The 26,742-nt window shown below is 50.0% G+C and overlaps 1 protein-coding gene and 1 long non-coding RNA gene across 6 annotated transcripts in view; one reads left to right on the top strand and one right to left on the bottom strand.

The window, feature by feature from the left end:
• The window catches only part of BCL6 (BCL6 transcription repressor), a 26,737-nt gene extending 5,908 nt beyond the window's left edge, over positions 1 to 20,829 (top strand). For 3 of the 5 annotated variants that reach the window (XM_072752469.1, XM_072752470.1, XM_026007353.2), the window contains exons 2-10: positions 8,185 to 8,223; positions 9,057 to 9,228; positions 10,752 to 10,973; positions 13,016 to 13,987; positions 14,525 to 14,709; positions 16,162 to 16,329; positions 17,413 to 17,543; positions 17,664 to 17,801; positions 19,614 to 20,829. In XM_072752469.1, coding sequence (XP_072608570.1) covers positions 9,068 to 9,228; positions 10,752 to 10,973; positions 13,016 to 13,987; positions 14,525 to 14,709; positions 16,162 to 16,329; positions 17,413 to 17,543; positions 17,664 to 17,801; positions 19,614 to 19,757 — 2,121 coding nt within the window. In that variant the 5' untranslated portion in view covers positions 8,185 to 8,223; positions 9,057 to 9,067 and the 3' untranslated portion in view covers positions 19,758 to 20,829. The other 2 variants (XM_026007354.2, XM_026007351.2) reach the window with 2 other exon arrangements.
• LOC140598220 (uncharacterized) lies at positions 161 to 4,462 on the bottom strand. Its single transcript, XR_012000425.1, has 2 exons — positions 4,324 to 4,462; positions 161 to 3,613 (listed from the first exon to the last, which is right to left on the bottom strand). It is a non-coding gene; the product is annotated as an uncharacterized lncRNA (long non-coding RNA).
• Positions 20,830 to 26,742: the final 5,913 nt, after the last annotated feature.

A 26,742-nucleotide genomic window follows, 5' to 3' on the forward strand; every position in this document is an offset into this window, starting at 1 on the left:
GCTCACTATTTACTACCAAGAGCCTTTGGCACTGGAACAGAACCTCGTAAATCTGCAGCCCAAGTTGAAGTTCATCTGGCCCTAGTCCACACGCTATTCCTGGAGGTAGCAAACATGAGCTCAAAGGAATGAGGTGAAATCACATTCTTGCTTTAGAATATATACTTTTTTTTTTTTTTTTTTTTGGTTAAGGAGAAAAGAATATTGTCTCTGGGGGAGGAGGAAATGGAAAGAGAGCACCAGGAGATGGGGCATTCCCTCGCTAAAATGATTGCAGTTGGGTTGTCAGGCTGAAATAGAAACCTGTAGATGGGAAATATTCCCCCCCCCCCCCCCCCCACTTATAAATAGAAGTTTCCAAATATCCTAGTTGGAAGACTTTCCAATACTGCAGGCCCAAGCATTGGCTGATTTTAAGGGTCTGTTGATAGTGACAGCAAGGGCCCAAGCTGTTGGTAAACCGGGCAGCTAGAAGGAGAGGGAAGCCAGAAGAGGGGAATTCTCCCATTGGCCTTTTCTTCTGTGCTCCATTAAGAAGGGTTTTGCCCCATGCTTTCTTGAAAAGACTTTTCAATTTATTCTGAGTGTGCTGGACAGGGATGGGGCTCGGAACTCTTAAGCTGTCGTTTGCTGAGCCTTGAAGAGTTCCAGTTATTGGTTGAGTAAATGGTAGCCAGGACTAGATGTCAAAATCCTTCCTTCCCTCCCTCCCCTGCCGGGTAGCCACACTCATAACCCACTTTATTGTGAAAAACTTGAGGAGACGCAGAGGCGGCGGTGCGGCAGCGCCACCCCTTGGTGGGTGAAACTCTCCTTTTGCAAAAGTCAAATATTTGAAAAACATTGTGAAATGACCTGATGAGGATTTTTTCTTTCTTTTTTTTTTTTTTTTTTTTTTACTTTAGAAAGAGGAGATAAAACTAACTTCTAAAAAAGGCCTCTGTAGGTGATTTCTCAAGTGGGGAGGGAAAGGGTTGCTTTCCTGCTAGGATAGTGTCATAAGAGACAAGTCCGAGCGTGTGTGTGTGCGCGCGCGCGCGTCCGCGCGTGGGGAGGGTTGCCTAGTTGGCCTTAAGTAGGTGACTTCTCCAGCCGGAGATGGCCACCTTCCCCCTTGGACGTGACTTCTCGGAGCACCCGAATTCTGTTGCCAGTCTGACACTGAGATGAGGAAGGAATGTGTTGGTGTAAACCAGTGATCGCCGGTCCTGGAGTTTTGCTGGCGGTGATGGTGGTGTGGATGGGGGCTGGGTTGGGGGCGGGGGGGACGGAGGTTTGCGGATGGCGCGGGGCAACCGTAGGCTGGTGCGTAGCTGGGTCTGGAGCCTTCCGGGAGCCGGAGCGGTGTGCGCGTGCCGGTTGCCTGCACTGCGCAACAAGTGGGGATGCCGCCGCAGCGATCTGAGCGAGGCTGCTGCGTTGTGGCGAAGGCGGCCCCTTTCTCTTCGCCCCACTGGAAGCCCGCAGTGGCTCTTCCCAGCACCCCCCCCCCCCCGCAGCCTTCCAGTCTGTAACCCGCAGCCCCACCGAAAGACCGCGCTCGCCCCCCCCCCCTCCCGTCCACCCCCCACCCCTCCGCCTCGGCGAGCGCTGGAAGCCTGGGTGGGACCCTGCCTTGGCCTCCAGGCCCTCTCTCCGTGGGCATCAGGAGTTTATTTCCGACTTTCTTTGCTGGTCGACCAGCGCTTGGCAAGAAGCTCTGCTAATACCTTCGAGTGCCATCCTGGGTTTTGAAGACGAGCGCACCCTTTCCTTTCCCTTCTGATACCCTCAGCCTTTCGGGCTGGGAGGAGGAAAAAAAAAAAAAATCAACGTATAATACAGGAACGCAGCTCCAGAGACCGCGCTGTGGTTGCTAGAGGAGTGAGCATCGGGAAGAACGGAATTGCATCCAGTAAATTAAATGTTTTGCAGCGTTGCCTATAGAGGCAACCTCCTCCCGCTAACAGATCAAAAAAAAAAAAAAAAAAACAAAAAAACAAAAAAAACGGAGGGCAGTCGGTAGTGGAAGGCTGTGGCTGCGCGGTGCTTTTCTAACGGACTGAGTCTGCCACCTAGTGGTAAATCGTAGCCGAGTCCCCCCCCCCCCCCTTGCCTGGGGTGGTGGACCGACCCTGTCACCTTCCAGGTCTCCAAGTATCCCGAACGCACGGGTGCTAGGGCTGACAAGAGAGGGCAGCATCCAATGAGGATGACACGTGGCTTCCAAAACTTTGGTAAGATGGATGAAAATTTAGGAAGCCTCCAGGTGCTCGCCCTGTCCACCGAGGCTCAGAGAGGGCCATCCGCCTCCTTAAGAGAACCTTTAATGAGATAACCCGTTTGAACACACCCAGTCTGCCGTTTGGGCGTCTCCCTGGGTGAAGTGGGTAGTGGAGAGACACATGGGGGGCGGGGAACTATAGGATATAAACTGGTTACAGTTGAGGAAACAGGCGGCCTCATGAGAGGGGAGGGCCTGTTGCCGGTGCCTTAGTACCTTAACCTGGACCAGATTTTTGCCTTTCTGAGTTCCAGGTCAGTGACTTAGAGTCAAAGGCTAGTGTATCTCCAGTCCGTTGAAGTATCTAGGAGAAGGGAGCAGCAGTAGGAGAGGGCCAGGATTTTAATGTCTCAGGTCAGCGTAGCTGGAAACAGTTCCCCAGATGCCCTGGAGAACTTTTAGAAAGTATGTGTAAGATTTTCAGTGACAGGCATGGATGGACAGCCTGAGTGCTGAGCGGTGGGGTCCCAGGCCTTTGAGGGGTGTGTGTGGGGGGTGTTAGTAGGTACCTAAGTCCCCGTCCCTAGACTTGCAGAGATGTACCTCGCTTCACAGGAGGAGGCTCACATTTGGCCTTCTGAAATCACCTTCTTTCCCTTCCTTCCAGATTGCTTAGTGGCTTGGCCGGACCCCAGGGCTGTGTGCATGTGCGTGTGTGTGTGTGTGTGTGTATGGGGGGGGGGGTGTCATATGGACAGGCAGAGTGTAATCCTCGTAGAATTTGGGCCACAGCAGCTTCTTATTAAGCAAAGTTTTATCCTCTCTGAGCTCAAAACTTAGGGTGGCAAAGGCACACAGGGGTGCCGGCGACCCCTAGCGACGGCCCCGGCGCGCGCGCCCGCGGGAGATGCTGCGGTCCCCAGCGTCCCGGCCCGAGGGAATCCAGTTCAGCCTCTCCCACTGCGGGAGCGGTCGGAGGCCGCGTCGGAGAAACGCGCCTCTGTTCGGGTTGGAAACGAATCTGGGGATGTGTTTGAAGAGCGGTCAAGTTTGACTCATCGCTTTCCAAGGACAGTTAGTGCCTTCCATCTTCATTAACGTGAATAAAGACCTTGGCTGACTTTCGTCCAGATCGGATTTTTAAAGGCATTGTTTGCTTGGGGACATCGTGCCGCTCCCCTCCCCTGGCAGCCTTTTTGCAAAGGCGGAGCCCAGCCCGGCCCGGATGGCCGAGATAGCTTTGCTCGGGGACGTGGTTTGCGGGCATTGTCTGCCGGCTTTTTCTGGAAGGCTGTCGCGAGCCGGGGGCATGGGGAGCGTCCCTTCTGCAGCTCCTCTTCAGATCACGATGATAAAACACATCCCTCTATTTTATTGCATTTCCTAGAAGCTTGCAGGCTTGAAAGAGCGCTGTTGGCAGGAAACGTGATAGAAATAAAGTCAGGACATAATGTCCCCGAACACCTCGGTCACCCAGAGCGACTGCCGAGGCTACCGCGTTATCAAGTTGGCTTTCATGTGTTGCCGTCTCCCCTGCCCTCCCGCCCCTCGGTCAAGAGAGCGAAGAGCGTTTCACCCTTAAACCGAAAAGAGCCGCGCGGTTTAACCCCACCCCGCAGCGCCGGACCCCCGCGGCTGGCCAGGATGGAGCAGCTCGTTAGCTGAGCTGCTGCGCAGAAGGGGAGCGCTCCGGCGGGGGCCCTGATGCTGGCCGGTTTCACCGCGGCAGCTCCAGCCCCATAAAATTCCTCGTTCCTGCCCCTCAGCAGTGCTTTGCACTTCCAGGTCCTCCTCTGCATTTCTCGGCGAGTTATCGGAGTTATTAGATTACCAATATAATCCAACGGCCGGCCGGGATGGAGAAGGGGCGGGGGAAGGTGGGGGGGCGGGGGGGGGGGTGCAAAAGGCGTCCTCCAGATCTGGAGACTGTGTCTAAAGTAGGTCAATGGGAAGGAGAGGCGGGGCTACACGGGCCTGTCGGTTTCAAGCCTTGATGGAGGGCTCTCTCTAGTGTTGAGCCGCGGTAAGACATGATTAGGTCTGAGCTCCCGGAACCACGGGAGCCCTCATTTCCAATAAGTGCATGTACTTCATTTTAACTTCCCTTCCTAGATACTCACCCCGCTCCGCATTAAATCTCAGCCTTCGCTTTCACCTTTATTACACCGGGCGAAGGGATGAGGAAGTCTCAGAGTGCGACTTGGCGAGGCCGCCGAGGCCCAGTCTTCCCCGACCGGCCTGACCCGCCTCCGCGGCTGCAGGGATGCGCGGCGCGCTCGGACGCCCCCGCCAGTTCGAGGACTGGACTGCGGCCTAAGGCGCTGCGTCCTCCCAGCCCCTCGCCCCGGGAGGTTCCTCTCGGAGCCCACGGCCGGCACCCGCAAGGACAGGGTGTCCGGGGGTTAGAGCCCCAAGGCAGGCCCCGAGAACGCGAGGCATCCTTGGAGAGCCCCCGCGCGCCCTGGGCTCAGCGCCCCGGCCCGCGCGCGGGATCCTAACAGCGTCTCTACCGTTTCGGAGAAATCGGATTCCGAAATCCCGAAACCTGGTCGGGTTCGGCCGCGCAGCTCCTTTTCTAAAGACCTGGGGGCGGAAACCGAGCCTAGCAGGGTTCCCCTACTTGCCAGCGTAGGCGGAAGGGGCTTTCGGTTTGGTTTTCCTGCAAGTCGGCTGGGGCGCGCGGGACGGAGACCCTCAGCGCGGGGACTCGCTGCTTTTTGACCTTGACGCCTGGCTTCACCGCCCTCTTAAAGGGGGCGGAGGCAAGCAGAAGGCAAAAATAAATACATGACTCACGAGGCGAGCAAAGGCCAGAATTGGGCAATTTTTGAAGTCATGAAATGAGCCTCAGGTTGGACCCGGATTCCTGGGTTCTAGATTGGCTCGGCTGCTAACTTGCGCGAGTTTCCCCATTTATAAGACTGTTGCGGGGTGGGGGGGGGGCGGTAGGGTCGGGCCGGGTGGATGCAGAGAGCTGGACCCGCGCGGGCGAGGGATTTAGGGGAAAGTGCGGCTCCCCGGGCGCCCCTCCTTCCCGGGTGAATCCCCGGCGGCCCTCGCGGCGCAGGCGGCGATCCTGGCGGCCGTCGGGGCCGGCAGCTTCCTGGAAAGTTACTTCTCGTTGGAGCCGGCGATAGGCAGAGAGTGTTCTGTGAAATCCGCTGAGCTGAGATCGCCTGCGTTCCGGGAATGAGAGGGCTGTGCCATTCCCCTCACTAGCCCCTGCCTTGACAGCGTAACAGGAAAAAAAAAAAAAAAAAAAAAAAAAGGCACACACAATGTTAGCTACCGAAGTGCACGAAACGTTGTCTTTGAATGTCACCAAATTAAGGGCTGCCACGGTCTCTCCACGGGGCCTCGGCGGGGGCTGCGCCCGGGGGTGGGCGGTCCCTGGCGGGCAGGTACGGTAAGGTCGGGGCGCGCGAGCCGCGGGCAGGCTGGGGCCGTGCAGGTGTGCGGGAGGGATGGATGGGGCCTTCGGACCGGCTGGCTCTCGCTCGTCCCCCCTCACTTCCTCTCTTGTCTCCACCTTCTCCTGCTGCTGTCTTCTCTTCCCTCTCTGCCTTTTTTTAAGAGGGAACGGTCCCTCTTTTTTTTTTTTTCCTTCTTTTTTTCTTCTTCTCCAACTCCTTTGGAAGACCTGCCTTCTCCTCGAGGTGCCTAATTGAAAATCCAGAGCTCCCGGGAAGGCAGCGGGGAGAAAGTGTGTGGGCGGAAAGACGACGTTTAGGTGTCGCTTGGTGGTTCCTGCGGCTGGGGGCGGGATTGGGGTCGGGCCATCCGGGTCTGGGCCCTTGCACTTGTCAATTCTCTTTTGACAGCTCCGTTATCTTGGCAGTTGTTTTTGTGTTAGGACTGTTGTGTGCGGCGTCGGTGGAATGGCTCGAGCTAGGTAAAGGAGTTTGTCCAGGACTTTGCTGGAGACTAGCTTTTAGACTTGGGCAAGGCTTATCCAGTGGAGTCCCAGTGGCCTTCCCAGTAAATCAGGGCAGCTATAAGGATCCCATACAATAACGGATGGGAAAGGGCTGAGTGGTCTGTGAGAAACAAGGCAGCTGTTAGGTGCTTCCACACTTGCAGCATCTAGGGGGAGGCATGGCTTCCCACATCTACCATAACACACCCTCCCTAGCTGTGGGGTTTCCTAAGATAGAGCTAGCTGAAGGAGGAGTGGACTTAATAGGGATGTGGGCCTCGGTGTATGTGCCTTTGCTTTTGACCAAGCCGGACAGACGCTCAGAATGAAAATCGCCCAGCCCCAGGGCCTGGCTGACAAGTAGACCCCTGGGAATAGGGAATGTTTTGTTTGTTTCAATCTGCAATAAATGGCAGAGGATTGCCATGAAATGGCAAATCTGGGCTTCCTGTGGTTCCGAAAGTCTGTGACTGGGAATTCACAAGCAAGCTGGTGGTTGAAGCTGGCTAAAGGACAGCTTTAGGTATTCCAGAAGTATTCCGGGATATCTTTCATGGGGGAAGAGGAGACAGTTTATAAATGAAACTTTCATGTGTCTTCAGCATTCTTTTTCAACAGAGATAATCATTGAACTTTGGTTAGGACCCATCTGGTGTGTCTTTCTTTGCCCATCTTGAGTTAGGATGGGAGAGGAGGAAGTAGGTTCTTTCAGTCTCTTTCTGTCCTCTCCCTTCCCCCCATTCCCTTCCCTCATCCTCACTCACTCACATGCACACACTAACCTTGAAGCCGATGGGATTGAGTGACTGGCACTTGGGACCACAGAGAAATGTCAGAGTGTTTGGTTACAGACTCAAGGAAACCTCTCATTTTAGAGTGCTCATTTGGTAAGATTCAGCAGCCTGGAATGGGGGCAAAGTGTTTGTGTGGGGGAAGAAACTTAAAAATGAGATTCACCCACATTAGGGTGCTGTCTTGCATGTTCTACAGCACGTAGGCTGATTTGGAAAAGGCACAGGAATTTGAGCCAGAAGACCTAGGGCCGGGCCACTAACCATCTACGTGGCCCAACATGACCTCCCTGGCCTCGGGCCCCTTTACCCGGAAAATAGCTCTAAAGGGCTACGCTTTAAAAAAAAAAAAAAAAAAGGAAAGGGTTGGTGGTGGAAGAGGATTCAGATATTGTTTTGTTTTGCAGCCCACATGTGATCATAAATGAGAGTCTTACACCTGTGCTTTAAAATTATTTTGTTTTAGAGAAACCAATTTGGAGCGGGTACATATTTCAGGAGTGCTCCCTGGCCAGTTCGTAGCTAAAGCGCGCAGTTAAATATTTCACCAGCAGGGGGAGCACAAGCTTGGAAGTTTGTGGCACTGTATCTGGTCTTAGACCCAGGAGGGAAAGAGGAAACTTTGAAAAAAGACAAAAATACCCAAGGAAAGCAAAGACTCGCCATCTCTGGGTTTGTTCTGCAGATCCTGTATTTAGTCTTAAATATTCAGACAGTCAGGAATTACTGCCTGGCTTTTTGTCCTAAGCAAGCCACTTGAACCCGTGAGCCTCAGTTTCGTCACCAGAGAAATAGGGATTAGGATATTGACCCAGTAGACCTCGAGAAATCATTCTAAGCCTTAAAAGATAATATTTTAGTAGATTTTGGAGATTGCTCAGAGTTTTAGGCCCCCGAAGGATCATTCTCATTAATATTGAAAGAATCACTTTTCTTATATTTTTCTTTCCCACAAACACAAGTGGCCTTCGGATGATATGCTTTTTTTCTACTTTGAGAAAGGGACTATATGTATATATGTACCTGTAATTAATGTATGCAGTTGTGTCCCCAGTACTCAGGGCAAAAACATGATTATTGCATAGCTCGGGTGCCTGTTGTTTCCGTAAGAGCAGAGCTGGAAAAATGTTTGCTAGCTTGTGGCAAAACCGCTCCAGCTGGCAGACTGCAGCTATCAAAGTAAAACTAAATACGTGTGTCCTAAAATAAGACTATAGTGGACAATCTAACATTCATGGAATCAATTTCTGTTTGCTTTTTTCTCTTCCTTGCAGATTTTAAGCAAAATTTTGGACTGTGAATCAAGGCATTGGGTAAGTGAATCTAATTATATGCTTTAAAATTTTGTGGACAAACTGTTTCTTTTGAATTTGCCGATGCATGTGTTGCTGTGAACTTGGCCGCTTTTCATTAGCCGAGATAAAGGATAGCCGATTCCCTCTCCCTCACCCCTTTGCCCCTGTGTTAGACTATCTTAACTCTTGTGTGATCTTTCATTCCTTCACTCGTTTCTCAGTTCGGATCCGAGGTAGCCACCTACTGTGCACCAGCAGTGTGCTAGGTGCCCGAAGTACATTCAGACCATTCTAAAACCTAAAAGAGGAAAGAACAGATGGTGGCTGGGATAATGAAATGAGATCCTGCCGAGAATAGCTGCGATTTTTGAGAACCTACTATGGACCAGGCACAGATCTCTAAATTTTACAACCACATAGGTATTACTCCTCCCATTTGGAGGAACCGAAGCCCAGAAAGAGTAAACAATCTGCCCCGAGTCACACAGCTAGCAAAAGATAAAATAAAGCTGGCGTGCTAACCTTCCAAACGTGGTTTCTCTCCCTGTAACACACTCACTGCCTCTCGACGCTTGGCAGAGTATTCGATATGTGGGAAAAGGCACGCTGCAGCTATTCATTCACTTCTGCTTTCCCCGAAAGGGCTTTCTATTCCAACTTGTTAGAGAAAGATGATTTTCCCCGTCTTACAGATGTGAACAGTAATGCCCAGAGATGGGCCAAAGACCAAACACAAGGGACCTCGGTTCGCATGCCATAGGTTAGCAGGCTGCGCCACCTGGTTTCACACCCCGGGTAAGCAGGAACCGGGTTCTGGATGACTTACAAGACTCTGACCCTTTTCTTTCCAGGTGGAGACAAAATGGCCTCCCCGGCTGACAGCTGTATCCAGTTCACCCGCCATGCCAGTGACGTGCTTCTCAACCTTAATCGCCTCCGCAGCCGTGACATCTTGACTGATGTTGTCATCGTGGTGAGCCGTGAGCAGTTCAGAGCCCATAAGACAGTCCTCATGGCCTGCAGGTGAGGGGTCTGGAGGGGAAAGGTGGTTGTGTAAAGGGGAGCGCTGCTGTGGGCAGGCCGGAAGGCAGGCCGCCTGGGCCTTTTGCTCTGTTGGGAATTACGTCTCGCTTGTCTCCAGACGGCCAGCACATGGCCGGCAGGGTAGGTTCCCAGGAAGCGAATGGATGGGCACACTTTTGGAGAAAGAGTTTCTGTTCTGTGGGAAGGGAGGGAGGAGAAATCATATACTGTCTCGAGAAAGGATGTGTTTGGGACGAGCAGAATAACTTTGGTTAACCAGTGAAAAAAGGAGAAGGGAAAGAGGGTTTTACAAAATTGTAAGCCAGTGAATGTGAAACCTTTTGTCCTTTTAGCCTGTAACTGCATGTATTTTATCCTGTGACTGTCTTTCCAGGGGTGTCTCAGGCTATGTGTGTGTGTAAGTAAGGGAGAGGGAGCCAGCTGATTCTTCATATTTGTCAAGTATTTCGAGTTCTCGGAGCTGGTTCATATTACATCATCTCCCTGGATCTGGGCAGAGGCCTTCCGTGTTATGCAGGCATAATTACTTCCATTTTATAGACAATAAAATGAAGGCCCACATCCGTGAACTGATATAAGGCAGGGGAGCTCTATTGCCAGCGGAGAGCTTACTTGACATCTACGGCGAGCACCTGTGTTTTAAGAGTGGCGCGAACAGAGGTTTACAGAGATATGAAAGGAGTAGAAAATGCTAACCGGGTGCTTCCTCTGTGGCAGGCATGCACAACCCTCTCAGGGAGACACTATTGCTCAGGAAACCAGGGTGCAGAGAAGTTAAGTATCTTGCCCCAAGTTGCACAGCTACTTTGCTGGTTAGAGCTGGCTCACAGCTGGCGACCTGTTCAGAAAGAGCAGAATCGAGATGCCAGCCCCAAATCCTGACTTGTAATTGAGTACTTGTTCCTCGACCAGACAACACGGTCCCTGGAGGCAAGGCTTGAGGTTTGACTTGTGTCTCCCAGGAATAATGACCTTAGGAGAGTCTTCAGACTTTTAGAAAATCAGTAGGCTGTAGACATAGGCACTATTTTACTTATTTATCATCAATACCCAACTTGTTTCCAAAAACAGACAATGGCATTTTAAAAATAAGGATCATGTGTTGGACTAGGAAGAGAAATGCTTATCTCAAAGTTATAGACTAAAAATGGTTCCCGCAAATGAGTGCTAAATTTCACTCTGGTAATCCAGGCAGTTAAAACTATAAGGAAAATAGCTTCTGTGACTTTGAGAAAATCATTTAACTTCTGATCTGTGTCCCCCCATTTGTAAAGGGGAGAGTGATAATGTCTACCTTGCAAGGTTGTGAGGAACACGGGATAATGTATGTAAAGTGCTTAATGACTCTCCGGCATTTAGGAAGCTCTCCATAAATGGCAGTTATTATTAATGGCCATGGAAATTCTGGACCGAGGCCCAGGGGAGAGGAGCTGAGCCTTGACACTGACTGTAATTGATCACAAATCCTGTCTGTTACAGTGAGACGTGTGTTTGTTTTACAGTGGCCTGTTCTACAGCATCTTCACAGACCAGTTGAAATGTAACCTTAGTGTGATCAACCTGGATCCTGAGATCAACCCTGAGGGGTTCTGCATCCTCCTGGACTTCATGTACACGTCTCGGCTCAATCTCCGGGAGGGCAACATCATGGCCGTGATGGCTACGGCGATGTACCTGCAGATGGAGCATGTGGTGGACACCTGCCGGAAGTTTATCAAGGCCAGGTGAGCTGCCACGGAGGTAGAAGCCCCTGGAAGTGGAAGGGATCCCAAATCCTTGATAACTAGCATGCATATCCACTGTCGTGCACCACCACCTACATTTCCACTGTTTTTTTTTTTCATTTTTTTTTAAATTTTTATTTTATTTATTTATGATAGGCACACAGTGAGAGAGAGAGAGAGAGAGGCAGAGACATAGGCAGAGGGAGAAGCAGGCTCCATGCACCGGGAGCCCGACGTGGGATTCGATCCCGGGTCTCCAGGATCGCACCCTGGGCCAAAGGCAGGCGCTAAACCGCTGCGCCACCCAGGGATCCCCTTTCCACTGGTTTTTGCACGCTTCTGCCTCAGTTCTTGCACACCAGACAGACGCTGCTATCCAGATATGCCCCGTGCATTCCGCTCTTGCTTTCTTCCGTTCGTCTGATAATGCCCTTTCCTCCCACCCATCCTGCCAGGCCAAGCTTGGAAGCCGACTCCTCTGTGGATGTTTTGACGATTGCCACTCTTCCTCCCTTGGCTCTTGTTCTGTATTCCTAAGACTTTTGCCAGTCCTTCAGACCTTCCTTCTCTCTTAGGCATTTGCATGTGTGTTTTAGTTCCCCTTTAGACTTTTGTATAATGATTTACATACGCGCCTTAGTTCCCTTCCCAGGCCTTGGGCTGCTTTACTCAGCATCCATGACATTCCAGGACATTTGTTGAATCAAGTTGAGTTCACCGGGTCTAATCTCTTCCTCGAGGGCCGGTCAGACTTGACCATCGTTGAAAGGGGAAGAACCTGAGAGAGCTCATCGAGTGAAGGGCTGTGCTAAGTGGAGCAGAAACTCGGGGCTTGACTTTTTTAGAACCATTTGATTTAGCTCCCATAGGGTGATTGCCTCCCTTACCAAACAGAAGGGTTTGCAGCCTGTGTTTGAACCCCTCCAAGCCAGGAACCCAGTGTTCCCAGAGCCACACTGTCTACCTTGGACAGTTAGAAAGCTCCTCTTTATGGCAAGTTGAAATCTGGCTCCCTTAACCTTTCCCTGATTGGTTCTAGCTCTCTTAACTGTGATCATGTTGAGCTGGCCTATTTTTCGCCCACATAATGTCCCTTCAAATATGTGCAGCTAGAGCTCGTTGTCTCCTGTGGGTGATAACAGTAGCAAGATCACCATCGCTGTCATTTACGAGTACTTTCTCTGGGTCAGGCCTTGTGCTTGGAGCGGTTAAGTAACTTGCTCCAGGTCACATAGCTGCTATGTGGCACAGCTGGGATTGGAAACCAGGTCTGGCTGCTTCAGAGCCTGGTCTTCCTGGACTGACAGACCTTGACTGTCCTCCAAAGGAAACTCCCCCATGACTCCAGTCAGCTTACGGGGCGAGTCCTTTCTTCAAGAGGCTACCAGCTTGCCTCTGACCCTCTGAGTCTGCGTTGTATAAATTCTTCCTTCTCGGAGTCTCAATTTCTATGTGTGTCAAACAGATACAGTAATACCTTTCTTCCTTTGCAGGATTTTGCATGGATGAAATAGGGGCTCTGAAAGCTTTGCATTCTGTGATATCTGAAGAATTACAGATCCACGCACATATATACATATGTGGCTTAAACATGTGATGTCATATACGAGCAGGCACAGATTGTGTGGCTGACTTGGCGGCCCTTCTCTGAGTCTAGTCTTCCACACTGTGATCTAGGTTGCTCTGATTCTAGCATAAAAGCCTTATAAACTGGGCAGCCTGGGTGGCTCAGTGGTTGAGCACCTGCCTTCAGCCCAGGGCATGATCCCGGGGATCCAGGATCGAGTCCCATGTCAGCTCCCTGCATGGAGCCTGCTTCTCCCTCTGCCTGTGTCTCTGCCTCTCTCTGTCTCTCATGAATAAATAAAATAAAACAAAATAAGCCTTATAAACTGTAAGTATTTCCCTACCTCAGAGCCACAACCCTCACGTGTAGCTGAGCAAGCGCAGATGTGGCTATGTACACCAGTGTCACTTGGAAAGTCCTCTTTGTTCAACAGTTCTGATTTGGAGGCCTGTGTCTCCTCTGTTTTATCCTGCAGTGAAGCAGAGATGGTTCCTGCCATCAAGCCTCCCCGTGAAGAGTTTCTGAATAGCCGGATGCTGATGCCCCAAGACATCATGGCCTATCGGGGTCGCGAGGTGGTGGAGAATAACCTGCCGCTGAGGAACGCCCCTGGGTGCGAGGGCAGAGCCTTTGCCCCCAGCCTGTACAGCGGCCTGTCCACCCCGCCGGCCTCTTATCCCGTGTACGGCCACCTCCCAGTCAGCAGCTTCCTCTTCTCCGATGAGGAGCTGCGGGATGCCCGGATGCCTGTGGCCAACCCCTTCCCTAAGGAGCGGGCCCTCCCCTGCGATAGTGCCAGGCCCATCCCTGGTGACTACAGCCGGCCGGCCATGGAGATATCCCCCAGTGTGTGCCACAGCAGCATCTACTCACCCAAGGAGGCAGCCCCAGAGGAGACACACAGTGACATGCACTACGGTGTGGCCGAGGGCCCCAAGCCTGCCGTCCCCTCCGCCCGGAATGCCCCATACTTCCCCTGTGACAAGGCCAGCAAGGAGGAAGAGAGGCCCTCCTCGGAGGATGAGATCGCCCTGCATTTCGAGCCCCCCAGTGCACCCCTGAACCGCAAGGGTCTGGTTAGTCCACAGAGCCCCCAGAAGTCTGACTGCCAGCCCAACTCGCCCACGGAATCCTGCAGCAGCAAGAATGCCTGCATCCTCCAGACCTCTGGGTCACCTCCAGCTAAGAGCCCCACCGACCCCAAAGCCTGCAACTGGAAGAAATATAAGTTCATTGTGCTGAACAGCCTCAACCAGAATGCCAAACCGGAGGGGCCCGAGCAGGCCGAGCTGGGCCGCCTTTCCCCTCGAGCCTACACCGCCCCACCGGCCTGCCAGCCACCCATGGAGCCCGAGAACCTCGACCTCCAGTCCCCAACCAAGCTCAGCGCCAGTGGGGAGGACTCCACCATCCCACAGGCCAGCCGGCTCAATAACATCGTCAACAGGTGCTTTCAGAGGCAGTCAGGGCCTGGGGTTCTGGGGTTCCCACGGGGTCACTGCTTCTGATGGATGTGTTCTTTTCTTGCCTGAATATTGGGTATATTAGAGGTGTGGAGTAAGTACCCATTGACTCGATTAGCCTCAGTAAGGAAGCATATTAGGCTTCTGTGTATTTTGTCATAGCAAAAAAAAACCTCTCATCTATGGTAAAAGACCATCCCGGGAATCCCAAGGGCAGCTCCTTTGGTCTTGGTGTGGTGCAGTGATCTCGTACTTGCTTTGGCCTGAGCGGGCCAAGAGACTGTAGTACCGAGGGGAAGAAATTGGCCTGGGCTGGGGTTTTGGTCCAGTTTGACTCCTTCAGTGATCTCAGGGCATATGCTATTTGGAGGTGGGCTGAAGGAGAACTCTGTGGCCCCAGATGCAAAGTGAGGCAGTCCAGCTGCAGCCTCTGGGCTCACCAGAGCATAGGACAACATCCAGGCCGCGTAGAGTGCTTTACCCTCTCCAGCTGCTGAAGCTCTCTTTCCTCCTGCCCACAGGTCCCTGACAGGCTCCCCCCGCAGCAGCAGCGAGAGCCACTCACCGCTCTACTTACACCCCCCCAAATGCACATCCTGCGGCTCGCAGTCCCCACAGCACGCGGAGATGTGCCTCCACACCGCTGGGCCCACATTCCCCGAGGAGATGGGGGAGACCCAGTCTGAGTACTCGGATTCCAGCTGTGGTGAGTCCCTCTGTCTCCTTCCTTTCCCTTGCCAGGGAGAAGGAAGGCCCCTCCTTCTGCTCCTTTGGGTTTGCATTCCTGTTTCACTTATGCTATTGTCACTGACTGGGAGAAGTCCCTGATTGGAAGGTCATTGGCACTTAAAATCACCAGCCCGTCACTCCACCCTTGGCCTCTTGAACCAGGCTGACCTGAGCAAGGGATGAGATATTGGAGTTAATCTGGGGTAATAGAGAATGACCAAACAGCCTTTACAGTGGCATTCCAGGAAAGATAGCCTGTGGGACCGGCTCTAACTCCCAGAGCTTCCTCGGTCCCTCCGGACCCAACTGCCAGTACTGACCCGTGTAGGTTCAGTACAGCCTAAGGACTTTCTAACATGCAGTAGGTACTCAGTTAATGTTAGCTGAATTTGATAAGTTGAACTGAATGATTAAATTGAAGTTTTGGATGCTCTGTGATTGGCATCCCCAGTTTTGTTTTTTGTTTTTTTGTTTTTTGTTTTTTGTTTTGTTTTTGTTTTGTTTGGTTTTGGTTTTGGTTTTTTTTGATAGAAAGGTCTATCTTTTCCCTGAATCTCTGGCTGCAGTAGGATAGCCCAGTCATTCCTAATCAGGGGTGAGCCACCATGACATGTCTTTTTCCAAATGTTATAACAAAAGGGAAAAATCAGTTGCTTATCCTGTGAGATTTGGCACACAGTTGTGGACATATAGTTCGGAGAGCAGGGACTGTCCCCATCTGTCCCCCTGGCCATTTGCCTTGTCTCTGCCTCCAGTCCCTTCTTGTTGGGCTGCCGTTTCTACTTCTATCCTTGTTGGCTCTCCCAATCTCATAGAAGATCTCGTACTTGCTTTGGCCTGTTTGGGGCAGGGGACCATGAAACCCAGAGAGATATGGGGTGACCCTGTTCACCATCACTTCCTCCTTTAATGACCTCCTAGTATCATTGAATTTTATATCTTACATTCCTACAATACCTTGTGATACACAGTATGCTCCTGTGAGGTAGGCAGCACTGGGGTTGACTCTCCTGATCTTGGAGATGGAGACACAGATAGGCTCAGAGAGGTGAAGGGTCTTGCTTGAGGGCTTCTGTGAATGAATGTAAATAAAACAATGAACTGATAAGAAAAGTCAGTTCTCAGAGGTCTCTAAGAGAAGGAAGAGCCCTGTTGAGCGTTCCTGAAGCTGGTGCAGGCCATACGGGTACCTGTTGGTTTGGGTTTCCCTTCTGTACCTTAGTATTCAACTCTGTCTCCTTCCTCCTCCATGACCCAGACTCTAAATGCTCAGAAACCTTTGCCCCAGGCTCTTAGGAATGTCGGTTGGGGTGGAGATTGGGGCGTTCAATCTTGCACTGAGGGCAGCGGCAGAGGGGAGTGGCCTTGGAGCCCTACCTCCCTTCCCTGTTCTGACTGTGGTATCCCCCACTCCCCCCACCCCCAACAGAGAACGGAGCCTTCTTTTGCAATGAGTGTGACTGCCGCTTCTCCGAGGAGGCCTCACTCAAGAGACACACGCTGCAGACCCACAGTGACAAACCCTACAAGTGTGACCGCTGCCAGGCCTCCTTCCGCTACAAGGGCAACCTCGCCAGCCACAAGACCGTCCATACGGGTATGGCCCTGCCCCCCCCCCCCCCCAGCTGGCCAGGGTTACTGGGGGTGGGATGGAGGGGAGGACCCTAGAGAAAGCAGTGTGGGGCCCTGGTCCCCATTGGGCTGAGGCAGCGAGCAGGCCCTGCTTTGAACCGGATGTGGGCCTAACCCTGTCCTGTCTTTGCTTAGCGACTTATCCACTCCCTGTGTGCTTGGTCTTTTCTCTGAGACGCTCTGTCCTGCTTCTCTACTGGGGTCAGGAGTGTTCAGCCCAACACATGAGTGAAAGAAACTAAGGCTGAGAGAGGCAAGGTAGATCTTTTTTATAAAGCCAGAAAAGAAAAAAAAAAAGAAAAAAGAAAAGCCTCTTGATTTCCTCTAAGGGCTTGCACCTTATCAACTCACATTCCTTTCCTAGGTAGCTTCTAATAACCTGATTGTTGTCCAAAGTTGACTCTCTCTTGGTATTTTAAGTGTCCATTATCCCAGAAACTTTCCACGAAGGAAGGCTCAGCCCTTCTATTGGCTTCCGCAGCCCGAGCATCTCCTCTGACTCAGCCCTCAGCCCTCTTGCAAATGGAATCCAGCTGTAGTTGCCACAAGCGGAAAAGTATGTTTTTTCTAAGAGAGAAACTAGAGCAGCCTGATCGTATCTTCCTGGTGAAGGGCTTGATTACTGAAGCAGTCTTATCCACGGGAAGAGCTGGAACAGCCTTACTATGTCATCTAAATTCACCCCTCAACTTCCAGAGAGAGAAGGCGAGATCCAGAGAGGGGGGTGACTTGTCCAGGTCTGCAGTTAGGAGGTCCTAATGTCATAGCTGGTTCCAAGGCCTCTGGGAACCTCCCTCCCTCCCCGCTCCGACCCCACCGTTCCCCTCTTCTCTAGCCTGCTTCTTGACCCTGACTGCCCGCAACCTGTGCTGGTGTGTGTGTTGATGGGGGATGGTGGCCGGCCCTGGGATCCTCTCCCGGACGCCTTCCAGCGGAGAGAAAGCTGAGGTGGTCCAGGAAAGACAGTCTGCTTTGAGATCCCCGGGCCTGGAACTGTGCAGACCTCTATCAAATATGGCTTTCTTTGTTCCCTTTCTTTCGGTAATAGGTGAGAAACCCTATCGCTGTAATATCTGTGGAGCCCAGTTCAACCGGCCAGCCAACCTGAAAACTCATACTCGAATTCACTCTGGAGAGAAGCCCTACAAATGCGAAACCTGTGGTGCCCGATTTGTGCAAGTGAGCAGGGCTCTGGGGAAAAGACCCATCAGCCTCCGTAGGCTGACAGGGGCTCCTGGGGTGAGGTGGGGGGCACAGGTCACCCCAACAGAACCTCTCATGCTTTGCTCTTCCACTCAGGTGGCCCACCTCCGTGCCCACGTGCTCATCCACACTGGAGAGAAGCCCTATCCCTGTGAAATCTGTGGCACCCGTTTCCGGCACCTTCAGACTCTGAAGAGCCACCTGCGAATCCACACAGGAGAGAAACCTTACCATGTATGTGAGCCTCTTGTGGCCATTGGCTGGCCTGGGAGGGGTTGGTGGCAGGGAAGTGGCAGGTAGCAGAACTCCTTGCTCCAGTCTCAAGCACACAGTGGGATGACCACCGAACTAATGGCCCTTAGACCGGGTTTAGGCTTGGCTGCGAGACACACCCTGCTTGACATTAGCTGTGTCTCAGTTTGTCCATCTGTAAAGTAGGGGTATTGGGCTAGGTGGTCTGGACCATAAACATATCAATTTTGGAGTCATTCATTTATTCCATGCTAACTGGCTTCTTACAATATGCCTCTGTGCTGGGCCAGAATGTCTACTGAAGAGGACCAAAGGTGTTTGAGAAGGGGCAGCCATTGGAGTGGGAGAAAAATCAGAAAAATGTGGTGATTTAAGAAAAAAAAAAAGACAATTTGAAAAAAAAAAGACTATTTGAAGAAGAAGCAGGTGGCCAGCTACACAACACGATACCATGAATAGGCTGTTGGAATCATTGTGTTCTGGAGAAGGGTTTCAGCCACCTATGGCTTGTGGGCTAATATTTGAACATTTCATGAGCTAAGAATGGTTTTAATATTTTTTAATGGCTAAAAAAATTGAGAAATAATATTTTGTGACATGTGCAAATTACATAAAATTTAATTTTCAATGTCCATAGACAAAGTTTTTTTGGGATACAGCCATGCTCATTTGTTTACATATTGTCTGTGGATACTTTCCTACTACAGGGACACAATCGTCATTGTGATATATTCACTCTCTGGCTCTTTCCCAGTAAAAAACCTTTTTCCCATCTCTGCTACAGAGGGGAAAGATACTGGCCGGGCAGGTGGGATATCTGGTTCTTATTCTCATTCCAACATCAACCCTTTCTAGGGCCACAGGCGAGCCCTGACCCTCTCTCAGTGGACCACAATTTTCTTTTTTTCTAAAAGGATAAGAATGCTGTAGATGAGTAATTTTCAAACTGTGCCCTTTCAATCATTGAGGTTCTGCAACCCCGCAGCCTCTTTAACCTTTTGAGTTTCTATTGAATTTGAAAAAAGGGACCCATGGCAGTGTGGGAACCACCACTGTGTTTGATGACACTGACTTTGGTGAGTTTGTGGCATCACCATGGGTAGTGATGACCATAAGAACGAACCAATGACTGGTTAACCCGTATCACAAATATGAACCTGCAAAATGTAGTTATTTTCATCCACCTGTTTATCAGTCCCTGAGTGAATATCCTCTTACTTGCTTTTTGTTCTTGGGCAAATTAGTTCTCCTCTCTGATACCCTTATTTCCTCATGTGTAAAATGAGCCTGATAATAGTACCTACCCCGTGGAGTTGTTGCGTCCAGTTAACGAATTCACTCAAGTGTCAGAATAGTCCTTGGCACACAGAAAGAATACAATTAATATTTGCTAGAAGTTTAGATGCACCACTGTCAAGTTAAGAGTGACCTTCAGAGCGTATTGACTCAGTCCTTTACAGAAGGGAAAGCCAAGGCCCACGGAGAGAAATGATATGCTTGGGTGGAGAAATGCAAGAGCAACACTTTACTGCTTTAGAAAACGGGAGAGGAACATTTGCCCCACGCTTACTTACCGCTTAGCTGGAGCCAGAACTCTTTTTTTTTTTTTTTTTTTTTTTTTTTTATAAATTTATGTTTTATTGGTGTTCAATTTGCCAACATATAGAATAACACCCAGTGCTCCAGTCTTAACCTGGTCTTCGGGAGGGAAGAGCTGCCTTCTCTGGGTCTTTGAGCAGTGACAGTTTCCTGGCGTTGATGACAGCTAACAGTTTGCCTCTGGTTTTCCTTCAGTGCGAGAAGTGCAACCTGCATTTCCGTCACAAAAGCCAGCTGCGTCTTCACTTGCGCCAGAAGCACGGCGCCATCACCAACACCAAGGTACAATACCGTGTGTCCGCCACTGACCTGCCCCCGGAGCTCCCCAAAGCCTGCTGAAGCATGGAGTGTTGATGCTTTCCATTCGAGTCCCTTCTCAGAATCTACCCAAAGGATACTGTAACACTTTACAATGTTCATCCCATGATGTAGTGCCTCTTTCATCCACTAGTGCAAATCATAGCGGGGGTGGGGGTGGGGGGCGGGGCGTGGGGACTGGGGGCCAGAGCAGCTCCCTGTCCCCCACTGCCATAAAACATTAAGAAAATAATATTGCTTCTTCTCCTATGTGTAAGGCAAACCATGTCAGCAAAAAGCAAAATCATTTTATATATCAAAGTGGGGGAGTATGCAAAAGTTCTGACTTGACTTGGTCTGCAAAATGAGGAATGTATATGTTTGGTGGGGACAGATGTTTCTTTTGTATGTAAATGTGCATTCTTTTAAAAGAAGAGACTTCCGGTATGTTATCAAAGAGAGGGCTTTAATTTTTTTAACCAAAGGTGAAGGAATATATGGCAGAGTTGTAAATATATAAATATATATATATATAAAATAAATATATATAAACCTAAAAAAGATATATTAAAAATATAAAACTGCGTTAAAGGCTCGATTTTGTATCTGCAGGCAGACACGGATCTGAGAATCTTTATTGAGAAAGAGCACTTAAGAGAATATTTTAAGTATTGCATCTGTATAAGTAAGAAAATATTTTGTCTAAAATGCCTCAGTGTATTTGTATTTTTTTGCAAGTGAAGGTTTACAATTTACAAAGTGTGTATTAAAAAAAAAAAAACACAAAAAGAACAAAAAAAGCTGCCGAAGGAAAATGTGTAGTTTTGTTCTAGTTTTCGGTTTGTATATACCTGTACAACGTGTCCTACGGTGCCTTTTTTCATGGAAGTTTTCAGTGATGGACGAGCGCGCCATCCCTTCTGAAGTGTAGGCAGACACAGGGACTTGAAGTTGTCGCTAACTAAGCTCTCTTTGGGAATGTTTGTCTCATCACATTCTGCGTCATGCTTGTGTTAGAACTACTCCGGAGACAGGGTTTGGCTGTGTCTAAACTGCATTACCGCGTTGTAAAATATAGCTGTACAAATACAAGAATAAAATGTTGAAAAGTCAAGTCAACTCGTTCCACGGGTCTTTCCTTGTGTTGGGATCAGGACTTGAACGGGTCTGGTTTCCTCTGCTCATGGAGAGGAGTGGCTGCTGGCTGCTGGCCGCTGGGGTCTCGGGCAGGCCAAGGCTGGGACTGCCTCCAGGGAGCTGGGCAGGGTCCTGCGGGGTGCCCCCAGACCAGGAGGGGCTGCAGCCTCCAGACCCTGGTGTGTGAAGAGCTCCAGTGCGGAGATGTGGGATGGACCACCTCTAACCTCTCTCTGGCTGGTTCCCACGTCTTTCTGTTTTTGCTCAGCGTTCTAGGCTGAGCCTTCGTGACTTCAGTTCTCGCCCTTCAGGCACAAAGGTATAGGTGTCCTTTCCTTCTCTGGGTCTTAGAGAACTTGCCCATTCTGTGAAGGCTTATCTTGCCTCTTGGCTTCATAAACAATTTCCCTCTGCTGGGGTTCAAGGGACAGTATGAAGGCAGGTCTGGCCTCATTACACATTTTTCAGCCTTGGTGTCTTTGGAGTCTTTCTGTACCTGCTGCGTGATTGACGGTTATCTATAGCCTCCAAAGCTTTACAAATGGTGACCAGTCACACAAACCTTCATCCTTGGAGAAATGTTCTTTGTCCAAAGAACCCTGGTGGAAGACAGCCATTTCTGCTTGTGTGACCTGGGGCAAACATTTCCCCTTTGAGTCTCTTTCCCAACCTGTCCATGAGAGGATTAGATTAACTAGATCATTTATGAGTCCATGATTCAGACGTAAGTTTACCCTAGCTTGCTCTGGCACCCAGTTTTGTTTCACCTCAAAAAACCCCAAGGATTAAGTTTGACTGATGAGACCTAAGAACAGTGAGGACACGTGCAGTCCTGGCCCCTGGCCAGAGGAGAAAGTCCACATTTGCACTCTTCTGGTTCCTGGGTGGCCGAGGAGTGGGGTTGGGGGGTGTAGCCCCTCCCTGGGCCCTCGGGCCAGTGGTTGGACAGAGGTGGCCTTGGCAGGGCCTTTGCAGCAGGCTCCGGGCACGTGCTGAGAGGCTGGTGGGGGCTGAGCACCCAAAGCCCCAGAGAGAGCCTCACAAAGTCACACCACCCTCTGCCAGCCACATGGCCTTTTGGTTCAGGTTTCCTTTGAAAATGACTTTAGAGGACTTGCCAGCTCGAGGCCTTAGCTCACCCTGCTCTTTGAAAAGGGAGAAGATGATCCCTCTGCTCCCATAGAAACTTGGCAAAAGAACTTACAAAACAGACAGCTTCAGAAATGACAATTCACAGGCCCGAGGGAGGCTGGCCCGCGGCCCCTCTGCTCCCAGAGAGCGTCCGGGTTCCTTTATGTGTCATTCCTGTTTAATAGAGACGAGGAGCCCAGGGCAGACAGTGTGGGTGGCGTTCAAGTTCAAACAAAATGGAAGATCAAAGAGTAACTGGAGCCAATTGACAATCAATAGTAAGTAAAAAAGCAAACATCTCTAACCAGATACACTAGGGCAAGGGAAGACAGAATTTTTATTACAAAAGTAAGCGTGACACGAATGCCACGTTTTATAAACACGCTAACATATAGAATGGGGGGCTCATGATGTTCTTCTCTATTATTATTGGAATTTAGGAGGAAAAGTTTCTGCAGACCAGGTTGGTGGTTGGAGGCTGAATTCGGAGAGACAGGGAACTTAGAATCAAGCAGAACTACTAAAGGAGCTGGGAGGGATGAGATGCTAAGGATCATGCAGTTCAAATCTGTCATTGACCCACAAAGGGACGGAGGCGGAAGAGCTGAGGAAAGTTGCCTCCTGTCCCTTCTCTTTGTGTGGACAATTTTCAAAGTATCTTTGTATCAATGATCTTCAATTCTCACAACCACCCCTCAGAGCAAAGGTGACAGGGGAATGGAAAACCACACGCCCACCTCAGAAACTCCCAGACAGTGCCCCCCCGCCCCCGAGCTACACCTAGAGGTCTGTAGTAACACCTCAAGCTGTACCTGCCCACAGAGTTTTCCCAAAGACATTCCTTTGTCCTCAGTCCCTGCAGAAAAGCCAGCACTTGGGCAGCCACAACCCTCATCATGCAACCCTACCTCCCTGACCACTGATTTGTCTAAGGGTGGACACTGGATCCTCACCACCCTGAGGACTGACAGCCCTATTCCAGCACTTGAAGTGTGATGTAAATAGGAAGCGCTAATCGGTTGGGCCACCGCTAAGACTGTGTGTTCTGGGAATTTGCAGAGAAATGTGGAGATAGGTAGCCAGTCCAGTGTTTCTCAGACTTCAGCATTTTTGACTCAGACTTCATCATCTCTATGATTTTGCTATAGCATCACACCCTGATTATTTATGTATTATTTTCCTTTAAAGCAATACACTTCTTAGATATGCATTTTTCCCAAATACAAACTAAAATAAATGAGGTGCTAAGCGCATTTAAACTAAAAATATTCACTCATGTGTCTTCACTTCTACTGCCTCGTGTTCTACTAGAAGCGTGCTTCAGAGAATGCTAAGAGCATGGGAACGGGGAAGAGAAGCAGAGAAATGCTGATAGAAGTGGATCCCTGGAGAGTAGTGGGGTTGTCTTAATGGCAGAGCACTGGAGTGAGGTCCCCAGAGAAAGCTTGGAAGTAGAATGACCTCCTAGTACCTGGTTCTGTGAAGCTTGTCATTGAGTGGGAGTTTCTGATCTTAGATTTCTAAAAGATTCCATCCCTCTTTATAACCATTTTTCAATCAGGTCCCTGCCTCTACTGCTATACCACCCACCGTTACTTGGACTGGTCTGCGTGGGTCCTTGTTTCCTGGAAACAAAAGAGCACAATTTACTCAGGTGCTCAGGCCTTCTGGTGTATCTGCCATTAGGAAGATCCTTAAAGACTCTTAGATTGGGTCCAGACTTCTTCCTAGTGGAGTCTGAGGCATGTTGTGATCCCTCAGAGGTAAAACAAGTGAGCTACTCAAAATACTATAATGACTTGGAAAGACAATTTTATTCCTCCAGGCCCCCCAAGCAGCCACAGGCAACTTCTAACAGGTACCGGGAGCCCAGCCCTGCCATGAGCATGGGATCCAGCACATATAGTATTGCGTCACTGAAGGAGAAGGAAGCAATCACTAAGGGAGAGGCCTTATAGACAGGTGGGTGGTGAAGAGAGAAGTCCTAGAGTCTAGGAAGAGGACCTAGTGGGGCTGGGAGCCCCTGCAGTACTATATTGGCCCTTGAGCCCTTGGGGTCTAGTCCTCTCATTAAATGGGTCTGACACATTTAATTCTAAATGGCTGGCAGGTTGGCATATCTCAAGGTGAGTTTCCTGGGTCTCCCTATCTTTTGCATCCCAAGCAAGCAGGTTGGTTAAATAATGAGAATGCTAAGAGTCAGAATCACAGAATATTGTGACTAGATGGGGCCTTAGAGATTAAGTTCCTATCTGACAGGTGAAGGAGCAGAGGGGAGAAGGGACATCCCTAAAGTCACACTAGGAATTTTTTTAAAAGATTTTATTTATGAGAGAGAGAGAGAGAGAGAACACAGCAGCAGAGCAGCCGAGTGAGAAGCAGGCTCCCCAGTGAGTGGGGAGCCCTACTTGGGGCTCAATCCCAGGACCCCAGGATCACTAAAATGAAGGCAGATGCTTAACCGACTAAGCCACCCGGGTGCCCCACACCAAGAATTTTTATCAGTGAGGGCTCCTGAACCCCATTTTGGTTTATAACATCATCTCAGCCTTTAAGGAGTGTGTGAATAAGTGGGGAAAACAAAACATGGACAAATATGGAGGTAACATAACAAGGAAACATAAAGAGATGCAGCATTATGGGTAATGAGTGACGGTCCTGAGGACGCAGGGGCTTGAGCAGGGTTGTCAGAATGTCAAGTTTCTCCTTCAGGGCAGTAAGAGGCAGACACCTGATGAGCTGGAGGCCAAGCAGCACCATTCTCAGGGCTTTCCCACATCTCCCTTCTTCCTGTGGGACTGCAGTGCCTCCTGTCTAGAAAGAGCTATCCTCCTTGAAGTCACCAATCGGAGCCACCTCTGGAGGTGGCTTAGTTTCTTACAGCTGCTGTCACACAAACTGAGTGGCCCAGACGACAGAAGGGTATTGTCTCACAGATATGGAGGATGGAGGTCTCAGATCAAGGTGTTGTCAGGGATGGTGTCTTCTGAGGGCTTATTCCAGTCTTTTCCCCTAGAGCCTGGCAGTTTGCTGGCAATCCTTGGCACGCCGGGAGAAGCATCACCTTGGTCTCTGTCTTCACCTTCACATGGCATTCTCCCTGTGTCCCACGGTCCAGCTTTTATGTGGACATCAATCAGATTGGTGTAGGGCCCACCCTAAGGACTTCATCTGAACTATTACCCCATTTCCAAATCAGGTCACATTCTGAGGTTCTGGGGGTTAGAATCGCAACATGTGAATTTTGAAGGGACACAGTTCAACCCATGACAGGGATTGTTGGTAGGAGAGGGGATGGTGAGATGCTCTTGGAAGTGACACCACCCTCATCTTCCCTTTGCACTTTCTCCCTGCTCCCAAAGGCATCAGGAATTGAGATTTGGAGGAGATTCTGGATGCCAGGCACCGGGCTTTGCACTCATGGTTTCAGTCACCTACATTACAGCCCACTGAGAGGGGCTCGAGGGATGTCTTAGGTGAGGAGGATGAGATGCAGAGAGACTGGGTCACTTGGCTGAGGCTGAGCAATGCTTCTTCTCTTTCCCCTCCACTCAACCATGTCCTGCATATCATTGGTGGGGCTCACCTCAGAAGAGCTCTAGGGGACAAAGTAATTGTGCTCAGTAACCACACCTTGGTTAAGCAGAAAGGAGAAAAATCTAGATCCACATAGATACCTTTGGAATAGGAATTACTGAGAATGTGTATACCAGACTGCTACAGGTTTGAAAAGGCTCCTTAACAGGGACTGGAGACTAATAGTCTAACGCAGCAGCTCTTGCCATAGGGAGCATTTAAGTGTACTGCCAACTGCTCCCCGAGTGACACTCATGCACAGCCAGGGGTGAGAATCTCTGATCTAATCCAATCCTTGTATCGTATATGAAAGAAATCCAAGTGACATTAAGCAAAGACATTATGTGAGGAGTAGGATCCAGCTCCCCAAATGCCTAAGCAAGTGTTCTTAGTGCACTAAAATCAATGCCTTAGGTTGCCATGATTTTCTATTTCCAGAAACTTTAATGAAGCCCATATATGATTGCCTTCCTCAAATATCTTCATAGTTCTAATCATTTCCTTGATATGACCCTAGGGGAGCAAAACTTTGACACATGGGTAGGAATTATAAAAAGGCAAAACTCAACTGGGTAAAAGAAAGGATTTCTGAACATATGTGTAGGGATGGAATGGGCTTGGGGTGGGCTCCTGAGCTCACTGCTAAGATGAGTAAGCAGAAGATGCAGGACAAGGGGACAGTGATGTTGACCTAGGGAAAGGGTTGGGCCCTAAGGTCCCCTTTCAAGCTCGAGGTTCTTTCAGGCCCCGTTCCATTGAGAAACTGGTTTTGATCATGGGAAGACATCAGCAATATGGGTCTGCTGTGATTCTCAGGAAAGAAAGGCATGATCACACAGGTCTGGGGCCATTTTGTGTAGGGTTGGACAGCTCCCGTACCTCTGAACCGACCTGCATTCCAAGGGTGGCTTGTGTCTATGTCTTTTTTTTTCCCAGCACACCCTGGATTGGGGTTTCACACACTTCATCTCCTGATGGTGGAACCACGCATCACCTGCCACTACTTCTACCTGGTTCCTCTTTTTCAGTCACATGGAGAAATGTATCACTTCCCAGACACACTGGGCTTCAGTTTTTGTTTTTTGTTTGTTTGTTTGTTCACATTAATAAAGATTATTAATTATAGTATAAAGATTATAATTCCATTTTATGCAATTTGTAAGTTTATATTGTTATTCATGTA

This window comes from Vulpes vulpes, chromosome 3 (assembly GCF_048418805.1).
Source record: "Vulpes vulpes isolate BD-2025 chromosome 3, VulVul3, whole genome shotgun sequence".
Taxonomy (NCBI): domain Eukaryota; kingdom Metazoa; phylum Chordata; class Mammalia; order Carnivora; family Canidae; genus Vulpes; species Vulpes vulpes.